Genomic DNA, 12064 nt, shown 5'->3' on the forward strand with positions numbered 1-12064 from the left:
CAGGGTCTCTGTGGCTTCTCCTGATGATGAGTCTCACCATGTATGGGCACAGCCATAAGCCCAAGGGGTAGCCATGGAGCAGTGTTGGGGAGGAGGGTTTGGACAGAACTTGCCCATGCATATTGGGGTGTCCATGTGCATGCACGTAAGGCTCCTCACAGTGAGAGTCAGGACCAGAGATGAGAATAGAAGGGTTGAAGAAAGAACTAGGAGCCTGTTTTGTATTCTTGCTCCAACCCCACAAATGTTAGGAGTGAACTCAAGCCTAAGGACAATCCTAGAGATGGGCTACATCAGTATCTGATGAGTAGCTGAGATGGTCAGAGAGACCATCACCCTACAAACACATGTACCGCAGTCCTAGATGCCTACTTGGGTTCCCTTCTGGAAAGTCTCTCATTTCAGGCTCTCTATGCCCCAGTATTTTTCTTGGCTTAATCCCTATTTCTTTCTGCCAGTTAAATGTTGTCAACACATACACGTTTCACCAGTGCCTACTCTGCACAAATCAGACATTTAGCGAATGTTGGCCACCGGTGCTGGAACCTAGTCACATCAGTTTTAGGAATTCTGAGCTCCTTGGGCACAGTGTTCACACAGTTGTCCATTCACTCTGCCCTCTGCAGCAAACCAAGGGTTCTTGGTTGATGGTTTGTGTCCTAGTACACTGGTCAGTGTCCCAAAGGTCTGTCTTCGCTTAAACTTTGAAAGGTCCATCGGCTTATTTCAGTCTGATGCAGTCCACCTCCTCCGTGGCCGGCACCCCTGTGGTTTTAAGATCGAGGTCTGCACTGGACTTACTCCCATTGTAAGAAGACTTCCAATGGAGCAGCACGATCTTCTTGAAGTACTTGATGGTGTTGTTCTTGATGGTCACGAAGCACAGCGTGTTGATCATGCTGTTGCTCATGGCGATGCACTCGACCACGTAGAAGGCGGTGAGGTAGTGCTTCTCCTTGACGAACACGGTGGGGAAGAAGTCGCGCACGATGGTGAAGCCGTAAAAGGGCGCCCAGCACAGCACGTAGGCGGTGAGGATGCACATGAGCACCAGCACCGTCCTCCTGCGACAGCGCAGCCTCTTCCGGATCTGCTCCGTCTGGAAGCCCGGCACCTCCTTGAACCAGAGCTCCCGGGAGATCCTTGCGTAGCACAGGGTCATGGTCACCACGGGGCCCATGAACTCGATGCCAAAGATGAAGAGGAAGTAGGACTTGTAGTAGATCTGCTGGTCCACTGGCCAGATCTGGCCACAGAAGATCTTCTCTTGGCTCTTGACGATGATGAGGACCGTTTCGGTTGTGAAGTAGGCAGAAGGGATGGCGACGAGGATGGACACCATCCACACCAAGGCAATCAAGCCAGTGGCTGTTTGATACTTCATCCTGGGTCTCAGTGGGTGGACAATGGCCAGATATCTAGGACAAGAACAGAAATAGGGTCAACAACTGTGAGGAGAAAGTTCTGGGTGATATTGTTTCGGCAACAATATTAGAAGGTGCAACTGAAAAGTACGTGTGAAGGAGACAGTTTTAAATATGACATATACTCGATAAATGGTAACTATTATTAAGTGTAGTAGTAATGCCTCCCATTGGCTTCTGGCCTGGCACTATTCCCAGGTCCTTCTTGTGTCCAGGGCCATTCATCCTAATAACCCCACCGTTTAGAGCTAAGAGGGCCTGATAATTCCAAAGAGTTGTCAGGAGAACTTGCCCTTTCCAGTGGAAGCCGTGGGCAAAGTTTTGTCTTCATTCCACATTTTTTAAAATATTGTTCCGTATGCAAAAGTGAAGGAAGAGCGCGTGACAACGTACCTTATTTTTCAGGTGTAAAAATGGAATCTGGAGACAGATGAGTGACACTCTCAAGGTCATATACCCCAGGACCCTCGACAGAAAACATTTAACCTCATCTCATGGTTGATGTGAAAAATCAATCAAGAATATACATTGAATGTATTTTTTTTAACCACAAAGCATCAGACAGTAAAAGATATTGCTTTTGTTCTTTCCCAAAAAACCACACTGCTGTTGCCACAGTGGTCCAGGAACAAAGAGAGAGCACTTTCTGGGGGATATGAGTCATTTGTGTGGTATGAAAGCCTCCTTCCCAGAGAGTTCTGGTTTCCTGGAAGACTTTCTGTGTCTGGCAGGGGGTAGAAGTTAGAGAAGGAGAAAGATGGAGAGTGAAGTGGGAGGGAATGGCTAAACAACACCATATTCTCACGTGTCCATGGCTTCTCCCAGGTAGAGCCAAGAGCAAATGTGAGAGAAACCTGAAGGAAAGCCAGACCTACTCTATTTCCTTTGAAACCAATGCCTTTGAGGTCATCGTTCTTGGGATTTTGATTGGAAGAAGTTCATTCCTATTTTTTTTCCTGTTTATATTCCTGCTATTTGTGTCCCTCTTCCCCCAAACACAGGCAGCCAGCTCCCCTGAGTGTCATTTGGAGAGTTCGCTGGAGTGAGGCTCCTGCTGTCTTCTAGAGATGTGAGATGAAGTTGGATGGGTTGGGCCCACCCTCCGTACACGCAGCTGGCTGCTTGATGTCCTCTGCCACCGGCAACAGTCCCTGTCACTCTTGTCAATCTCTCGAGCACTGAAGGATGGAATGGGAATGTCTGCAGGGTGCTGGCAATGCTCCTGGCAATGCACGTGTGTGGGCCCTTCAGAAAGACCGCGCTGCTCCCACTACAATGAGTGCGCCAAACTCACTCAGACTCATAACAAGTACTAAGAGTTTGGTATCTTTGCTCTCACTCACTCTCTCCCTCTTTATCTGCCCCACCATGTTCTATTGATTATTCTGTCAAAGAATATTTCTATATTTATACTTGTTTACTATATGAATTTTCACTATATAATTCTATTCCTTCCTTTCTCAATGGCAACTTCCTAAGTCCTTATGATGTTTCAAGATCAGAGTGTTTTTTTTTTTTTTTCAATGAACAAGCAGGAGAGGATGACGATCTAGGAGTCAGAAGACCAAGAATCTAATTCCAGCTTTGCCACAAACTTGTTATGTGAATTTGAGTCACTTTTCTTAGCCCTGTGGGCTCGATTTACTCATCTGTAATATGGGAATATCATCTGCCTCGCCGACCTCACAGAGATACTGCAAGGTTCCAGTTAGACAGTGTGAGATAGGGAAACTATGGGACTCCATAAAAATCTGCTTTTTCCTCCTTTTCCTGCTTCTATTCTTGCTAGGAACTGCACCCCCGTTTTACACATGCCTCATAATGCAAAGAGTATATGTCCTCCTTGGAAGGGACAAGGAGTTAATGATTTCTTTAGAATAGATATCACCTAAGGAAGGGCCGCATGAGAATGACCCGACAAAGCCATCAGATGCATATTCCAGACCACCGGCTCCAGACATCTCAACACGAAGACCCCCAGCTCCAAGGAGTAACACTTGGGCCCTGGTCCTTGTTCTAACCAGTTCCTGGATGCCTGAGAGAACACGTATACTAGACCATAGTCCCCAATAAAAACCCCAGACCTCGAACAAAGGAGAGATTCCCTCCTTTCCTTTCTGAGTCTCCCACTCTGTCTGTCCCTGCACGCTCTCTAAACCTTCACTAAACTGCTTTCACCTCGTGCTGGCTCGTGTTTGCCTTCTGTTCTGCGTGCAGCCAGGGACCCCTCTTGGCTGGTGCTGCGGGGCCCCCTCTGGGTCCTCAGACCCAGCCTGCTGGCATCAACTGCACATAAACAACCAGAGGTTTCTAATTACAAGAAATGGTTAGCAACCTAAAATGTCTTTTTTCAGAGCTATTCGGTATACACAGCAATTTTTTTTTTTTACCTGTTATTGGCAAATAGTTCATTTTCAAATTCTCTGCTACTTGCTATTTTATTGGATCTATTTATCTTCACATCAAAATTAATCTTCAGGGTAACCTGTGACTCCCCATCAGATGTTTATCCCATCCCGGCTCTCTTGGCCTTCACCCCGACTCCAACCCCAGGGTTAGCCCCAGGAGCTGTGCAAGAAGCCCTCCAAATACATTTACCAAAAGGAAAATTGCAAAACTGTTTCAAGGATTGCCAGCAGTCTTGGCTATGCTAGGATCAGAACTCCAGAACTCTAGCATAGTAATACTTGCTTATGTTTGTAAAGCAGCTTACAATTTACAGAGCATTTTTAAATCCACTTTCTCATTACATGTCCCTAGGTCTATTGAATAGGTAAGAGAGCAAAGATGACCATTTCACAGATGAGCAAACTGAGATTCGGAGAAGTTAAATAACCTGCCAAAAGCCACACAGCTAGAAATTGACAGAACCATGCTGCAGACCCATCCATGTCTTGCTCCAAATCCAGCTGGGTCTCCTATACGCCACTTGTCCCCTCCCTCCCTTTCCTATTGGAGCAAGCAATACCCCTTCTTTCTACCCTCCTGGCATCCTACCAGAATCCTAGCATCCTTTTTCTCTTTTCTCTCCATCGCAGTTGATTTCTACCTATTGATGTTTCAAGGAGTCAGGCAGAGGCAGCTACTTTTCTCTACGTATGTGTATGTCCTTGGCTTGCCCTGTGTGTCTACCAGTATAATGGCTCAGGTCCAGATCCACTTAGAGCCTACATTTCCCAGAGAACAAAGAATGAAGGCTGCTGGACAAAGAAACATCTAGGCAGTGATTGTGTGATGAGGGTGGGCTAGGTGATTAAGCAAAGAAAATTTGGGCTCCCTCTATCCCCAGGACCCAGCCCCAGATCAAACCATGGAAATGGTGGTTGCAGCAGCTTCTAGGCCATTCATGAGATCATCAGGGAATTCAGAACCCACTCCCCGGGCCAGTCAGCCCCATCAATGAACTCACTGGGGAGCATTTGTGCTTCTTAAGGCTGAGCACAGGTACTCAAGCCTTAGCTGGCCCCATGTAGACAGAAGAGAAGAGCGGTCAGTGGGCAGGCTGGCTGGTCATTTCCCCTGGGACCTATGGATTACACATTGAGTCCAGTGCAGGTGTCTCCACATCCAAGAGGGAACCCAGACCTTGGGGGACAGAGTCCTCTGATGATCTTTTTCAGCTCCCCGCTCCATCAGGTCTGACTTCCTGTACCTAGATTTTGAGATCTTCTGGAATATGACCCTATCCTTTCTGATCTCGACTCTGCTTCTGTTCCTTGCCCCCGAGGATCCCACAGACCTCCCCAAGGGACCTCATACCTCAAGCATTCCCACCTCATCTTTTTGCAAACACTGCCCTACCCTCATGGAAAACCTCTCCTGTCCTTTACTGACTATCATTAGTTGAAGGCCAGTTAAAAGTCAGCCTCCTCCATGAAGCCTCCTTTGACTCCTCTAGTACACAATGATGTCACCCTTCTGTAAATTTCATTTAGAATTCATCCTTTACTTTATGTTCTATTTACTAAGTGTTATTCCACGATCCCCATCCCCCTTCCCCTGATGGTAAGCTCCTCCAGAGCTCAGTCTTACTTCTTTTGTAACTTCTTACTGTCAGTGAATTCTGGGCACCTAGGATTTTAGTAAACCTTCACTCTCAGCAAGTGCTTGGCACTGGATGAATAGAATGTAACAAGCCATCGTGACAGTTCTCAATAAGATTGCAACCTCTTTTAGAAAACAGGACATAAATGTGTTTACCTAGCCTGAGCCTGGGAGGCTGTCTGGGACTCAATAATCATAATAAAAGGTGAAGGGATTTGAGCCATATTTTGTAGACAATGCGGTTAGTAGAGGTCTTTTGAGCAAGAGAGGGGAGATGCGTACAAGATGGAAGATTAATTTAGCTGCAGCCTTGCTTTCTTCCCTGGGCCACAGGAGCCTTTTCTCTGTTCTTTGAACCCTTCATGTTTGTTCCTGTCTCAGACCCTTGCACTGATAATTTCCTTTGTGTGGAATGCGTTTTCCCAATCTTCACACGGCTGGCTTTATTTATTTATTTTTTTTTTCAAAGTTCCCTTCAAATGCCTTCTCCTCAGGGACACTTTCCTGACGACGTACCTGGAGCAGCTCCCATCCTCCGTCACTTTCAGTGTTTGTCTTTTTTGTTCAGAGCATTTCTGAAATTACCTTTGTTTGTTTGCCTGACTGTGATCTCTCTCCACTCCCATGAGTTAAAGCTCCACGAAGGCGAGGAGCTGTTTTCTCTCCTGTACCATCGTGCACCCAGTGCTTGGCCGGGTCTCTGTCATATCATAGTTGCTCTACAAAAACGCGCTGTTTGAATGAATGAGTGTTTAGCACGGACTGTGAGGGGAGGAGCGGTGGCAGCTGGGCAGAGCCAAGAGGCACTGAGGCAAGGAGCCCGGGCTGGAGTGAACAGGCCCGGGGGGGGGGGGGGGGGCGGGGGGGGTGGAGTAGGCACTGACAGGTCCTTTAAACCAAAGGCATGCTGGAGAAAGGGAGAGAGCAGCCGTGACAACAGAGCCGTGCGAGCGTAGATATCTGCGAGAACCACGGAACCAATCTCAGAAACAGAGAAGCTAGAACGTAAGTAGTTCTGTTCCGCTACAGCGTCATAACTGCATTTCTTAGAAACCTTGCATTATCTTTTTTTAAACATCACATCCTAAAAACAATCACGTCAATGAAAATGAATCACTTCAATAGAAAATTTCCATTAGTTTACTTGTGTTTGTTTTGTTGTTGTTCCTGGAAGCGTTCATTTAAAAATTCTAAGATCCACTGTTTATTTGTTGCTTACTCCAGTTTAAGCCTTGTTCCAAACAATTACATGTATTACTTCCTTTAATCCTCAAGGCAACCCATCCTTAAGTCTTCTTATTATTCCCATTGTACACATGAGAAAACCGAGGCAGAGAGACATTAAAGAATTCACACGGGGCCCAGCCGCTAGCAGGTGCAGCAGCAGGGGTTTGAAGCCTGGCAGAATAACCACTAACACTACCCCTACAATTTCATTAAACAAAAGTAAAGGCATTTTTATAACTGGAGTGTATTTGTTAGATCGAGATAAAAATGAGTTGTCCCAAACTAACCAAATAGAACCTGAACATCCCTGATCACATCCTGAACAACACACAAGGCCAGACAAAAATCAATGGGGTCCTGACCACAAAAGTGAAATTAGATGGTAAAAACGCATACAAATACTTTGAAGCAAGGATCACAAACATCAGTAAAGTAACTTCACACCTTGGAGCAGCCAGTTAGTTGGTCAAGGCCCCGGACGGCCTGTGTAGGCCAACAGAGCTTTCCTCCAGTGTCTGGTTTCCAGGTCTCCAATCACAACCCCACTGTAAACACTAGCAGTCCCACGATGCAAAACACGTTCTCCAATGAACTTTTTTATTGTATCTAAATTGCATTACATAAACTCACACTGCAAGAGAAACGCCTGCAGGATTTTAGACAGCTGAGTTTGGTACATAAGTAGGATACGAATGTGAAAAAATGCAATAGCTCGAGGTGGACTGATCGACACAGAAATCACCTCTTACATGTTCAGAATAACCCAAGGCCCCTTCACTTATCCTGGCCTCTGTCCCCCTTGAAGCCACGCCCGCCTGCCGTGTGACCCCTTCCGACAATGGGCCCCTACATCCTAAAATGGATCTCACCTAGGGAACACGGGCCTGCCCCAAAGCAGGCAGTAACCTACCCCACTTCTAGTGGCTGGGAGCACCCCCTCCGCAAAGATGTCTTGCTGGAGTGAAACTTCGGGAAAGGACACTCTATGCTTTCAGCCTCTACTTTCAGAAAGATCAGAGACAAGGTTCCTGGAGCTCTTCCTTGACCGCCCTGAAAGGGACTTAGGGACAGATACTCTACTTGACTGTCCCTTTCTTGATTCACCCAGGGTCTGTTCCTGGGTGGCTAAAATGCCGTGGAGCTCCCGGACTCCTGTGGAGGACCCTGGCCAAAGTAGCCCTCTGCAGGGATGACAACTCCGAGCACCTTCTTTCCACAGGGGACAGAGCCGGGGCTGGTTAAGTGGCAAACTCCCTGTCACTCCTCCCAGGAGAAAGGAGACAAAGGCCCCAATCCTTAATGCTTTTAAAGCCAGGGTTCTTCTTGAGGATAGGGTTGACTCCCTGTCCTGGGTAGTGGCCTGTTTCCAGGTTATCCAATCTCTGGTTGTTCTGCCTTTGGCTTCAGGAAACAGGTTCGATCTGCTGTGCTCTTCCCTGGAACACTGCCCTGGGATGTCCTGATGGCGGGGGCAGGCTAAACTCCACCAGAGCCCCAGGGCCACGAAACTGGGAGGGCATCTGGGCTCCGGGCTCTCTGGGTTCAGGGAGAGAGACGGGCTGTTCAGATCCAAGTACACATTGGTCCTGACCCTCCAGGCAACTGGCTCTGGACTATACCAAGGTGCTTCGTAAATGTGAGTAAACTTTGGGCAGAGAGGTTTGCAAAGATTGTCCTGAGGGAACAAAACCCATCCTGGTTCTTAGCACAAGTGATTGTCCTAAACGAGGAGACTAAACACAACAGAAGAAAGATCTACATAGACTGCTCTTATTGCTTTGATTTCCCATCACTAGAAACAGGTCTTCTATACTGTCATGTGCAAATGTATGGAAAGGAGCAAACTGATTAATGCAACAACAAAAAAGAACAAGTAAAAGTATGTTACCTTTTTTCCTTTTTCTTTTTTCTATTTTGTTCAAAACAAATCATCAATCTTATTTTAAAATCAGCTGGTGCTGGGGGTTGGGGAAGGGCTGCTTGTATTTTGAGAAAATCTTCCTCAGGATTTCTAAGTTGACTCAAGAAGTACCCGCCTGGAACTTGAACTTGTCCCTCCACGCTCCTCTTACCTATGTACCTCTAGACCTTGACGGGATACATCTAGGCGCATGTCCATAGCAGAGGGATCAAAAGCCTTCCCAACTGCCCAACTCTGGGGAGCTCTACTGTCCCTGCCCACAGCTGGGAAACTAGAACTCTCCTTACTATTCAGTCAATGGGCCCACTTTTTAACCCCCCATGCATCCACATGGATGGAGAATAAAGATCTCTCTCATCAGTCCACACCTGCTGTAAAGGAAGGGACAGTTCCAATGCCCCTTTCCTATTGTCTCTGTGCCCCCTTACTCACCTGTCGATGGCGATGGCCAGCAGGGCATTGGTGGAGACATAGAGAGAGACAGTACGCAGGTAGTTGACAGAGGCGCACATGACATGGCCGTGCTCCCAGGACAGCTGCCGCACCACGTAGTAATCCATCTCAAAGGGGCAGCAGACAATGGCCACCAGAAAATCAGAGATGGCCAGGTTGGCGATGAGCAGGTTGGTAAGGTTGCGCAGCTTCTTGTAGCGGGCCAGAGCAGCAATGAAGATGAAGTTGCCAATGCCACAGACCAGCATGATGCCCACTAGGGCCATGCCAATGACGATCTTGGCAGCAAAGAAAGTACGGGAATTGGTCACATCCTCCTCTTCATCCAAAGGCATATCATAGTCACCATAGCTGAAGTTGAATGGGAAGGAAGCAGCGTGGGCTCCAGGGGGGGGCGGCACAGAAAGGAAGGTGGTGGAGGTGTTGCTGGCATCCTCATCCATGACCCCTGCTGTGATCTCCATCGGGCCAGGTGGTGCTCTGAGCAGCGCTACTTAGAATTCCTCTGAGGTGATGTGTGGGAGGCTGATGTCTTCTCCCCTCTCTGCTTACACTCAGCTCTCCTTTAATGAGTCAGAATGTGTCTGCCAGCATCCTTGGGGGACAGTATCTGAGCTCCATCCTAAGCCTCTGAAAGACATACAAGCAGTTGGCTACACATGTGAGTGAACTGGCCAAATTCAAAACCATCCTGTAACCCAAGCAGACCCATTAGCCACCTGCTCAGAACGAACACTGAGTGATGGAGCGGAAATAAAGGAACCAGGGAGAGAAAACAGATGCACAAAAACCACAGACCCACTCCTACAGGGGAGGCTGCATTGCTGTAGAGACAACCAGGCGCCGGCTCAGTGTATTTCGTTTCTACTGAAGATCTGAAATGCTGCAGGTTTGCTCAAGGACCAAAGTTGAGTGTGGGGAAGCTAAAGAGAATGAAAGTGCCCTGCTCCAAACTCTACTCCCCGTCCTAACAGCTTGAACTTGGTCTTTGTGAAATTGTCCGATTCTGTGGGGCTTAAGAGAAATTATGCTGAATATCATCCATCAGTCGTGTATGAGACACCGTGTCTGCTCCCCTGGAGCTGGTCTCTTTCCTCCGGCAAAACACAGCTCTAAAATCCCGGAGCCTATCTAGCAGACCCCTTTTTCCTCTGCTCACTGGTTTCCTGTCCCCACACCCAAGTCCGCTGTGACCCTAGTAGTCCAGCACAGCATTTACCAAGGCCTGTCCCCCGGCAGAGGCTGCAGGGTTGAAATCACAGCCTAAATCCCTGAGTGGCTTAGAAAGGGGGCTCTGGAGCAAAATCCTTCCTTGACCGGTTGTGTGTCCTGAGGTAAATAGCTTAAACACTCAGGGTTTCAACATCCTCCAGGCAGCAGATCAATAACATCTGTAAAGCACGGAGCTCCCTAGAGAGGGAGGGTGTTACACCCTAGGACTGCAAAGAATTACTATTGAGTGCTCAGGCCTCCTCAGTCAGCCACAAGGAAGGGGAGGGGAATCCTGACCCAGATGACTCCACCGTAGCACATGGGGGCTGGGGGGGGGGGGCGGGGGGCCTACCCTGCTGGGGACCCAAAACCAAGAGGAACCTCTGCCCTCTCCTTGGCAGTCCCAGTCCGGCCCAGAGCCTGAAAACATCAGACCAACTTGCTGGGATGTAAGGGAGCTGAGGTCTGGAGAGGACCTCAAATGTCAGGAACACAGGAGAGGGCAGGCAAGCACGGAAAACCTGAGGTTCCTGGGAACCGGAGACACCTAGCAACCCCTCTGCCCCGGGAAAGCCTGCTGCCCACACTCCTCAGCAGTGAGATCTCCAGAGCCTGTCTTTGGAGGACCCTGGTTAAAGTCGCTCTGCACCCCAATGAGGCTCAGCCACTACTTGCCTCTCTCCCCCAACTCCTCACCCCCATTTTTCTTATATTTTTCCCTTCCTCTGAGCCATCAGTTCTGTCCCTCTCAGTCCCTGCCCTATGCCCCTGTCAGGTGTGAGCACAAGCGTGAGCTGAAAGGTCAGAGGGGGCCAAGTCTTGGGGTCCACACAGGTACAGCTGCAATCCTGGTGGGACAGTCCTCATCCCTTGCAGGCCCCGTGTGTCTCTGAGGCACGCCCCCCCCCCAGGGGTACCCTTCAAGCATGCTACCTGGAAGACTCCCAGTCAGGTTTTAAAAACAAAGGGTAATATAAACTTCTTGGGGCGCAGGGAGTGTTGGGAGATTTAGCACTTGGGGAGAAATTGTCCTGCGATCTCTTCTCCTGTACTCTTACCTCTCAAAGAGGAACCCCATTCCTTTCCCACCCAGTGTCCCCTGGGGCATTGTCGTTTAGCGCTCGCCCCCTGGCCAGACCCTGCGGATCACTGGAAGCCTCTCTGCAGCCTGGGCTGAGAAGCCCTCTGGGGCTCCCACCTTTTTCCACGGAGTCGCCGAGGCTACTCCAAGGGCAGAGGGACGGGTAGCCCGGCTCCCGTGAGGAAATGAGCGCGAAAGCGAGTCTCTTGAAAGGCTTCTCCCCCCTCAGAAGCCCCTGCACCCCGCGACCGCGCGTGCCGCGTGGGGTCCTCGGAGCATCTCTCCGGGAGTGCGCGCTCGGTACCTGCGGCATCCTGGCGGGCGGACGAGGTCCCGGTTCTCTATCCGGGCCCGGGGGCACGAACTGCTGCTCCGAGAGGCCCGCAGGGACCGGACCGGTCCCCTCTCTTCCTCCTCTTCTCCGGGCTCTCTCCCGGCTCGGGCTGGAGTTGCGCTCGCGCCGCCGCCACAGATCCTAGGAACGCGGGCCCGGAGGCAGGGCCACCCCCGGCCCGGGCCCGCCCCGCACTGGCGGTCCCCGCCCCCGGTGGCCGCGGGGCCCCAGAGCACCGCCAGCTGATTAGAAGAGGCTTGCTCAGGCCGAGTCCGCAGGGCTCCCGGACGTCCTGGGGTCCCTGCTCCGGGGAGGCGTTGGGCGGGTGGGAGGAGGCAGGGTCGGGCTGGGCACGTCGCGGTCGCTGG

General features: G+C 49.7%; 1 protein-coding gene across 1 annotated transcript; it reads right to left on the minus strand.

The window, feature by feature from the left end:
* Positions 1–721: 721 nt before the first annotated feature.
* Positions 722–11838, minus strand: PROKR1 (prokineticin receptor 1). Its single transcript, XM_036078618.2, has 3 exons — positions 11667–11838; positions 9049–9699; positions 722–1418 (listed from the first exon to the last, which is right to left on the minus strand). Exons 2-3 carry the CDS (start codon positions 9531–9533, stop codon positions 722–724), a joined length of 1182 nt encoding a protein of 393 aa, XP_035934511.1. The 5' UTR covers positions 9534–9699; positions 11667–11838.
* Between the last annotated feature and the right edge of the window lie 226 nt (positions 11839–12064).

Source organism: Halichoerus grypus, chromosome 10 (genome assembly GCF_964656455.1).
Source record: "Halichoerus grypus chromosome 10, mHalGry1.hap1.1, whole genome shotgun sequence".
Classification (NCBI taxonomy): domain Eukaryota; kingdom Metazoa; phylum Chordata; class Mammalia; order Carnivora; family Phocidae; genus Halichoerus; species Halichoerus grypus.

Excerpts from the sequence above, each read along its gene's own strand:
- PROKR1 (XM_036078618.2), bottom strand. The coding sequence starts at position 9,533 with ATGGAGATCACAGCAGGGGTCATGGATGAGGATGCCAGCAACACCTCC. Across the intron at positions 1,419-9,048 it reads CTGGCCATCGCCATCGACAG|ATATCTGGCCATTGTCCACC; the intron begins GTGAGTAAGGGG and ends TTCTTGTCCTAG.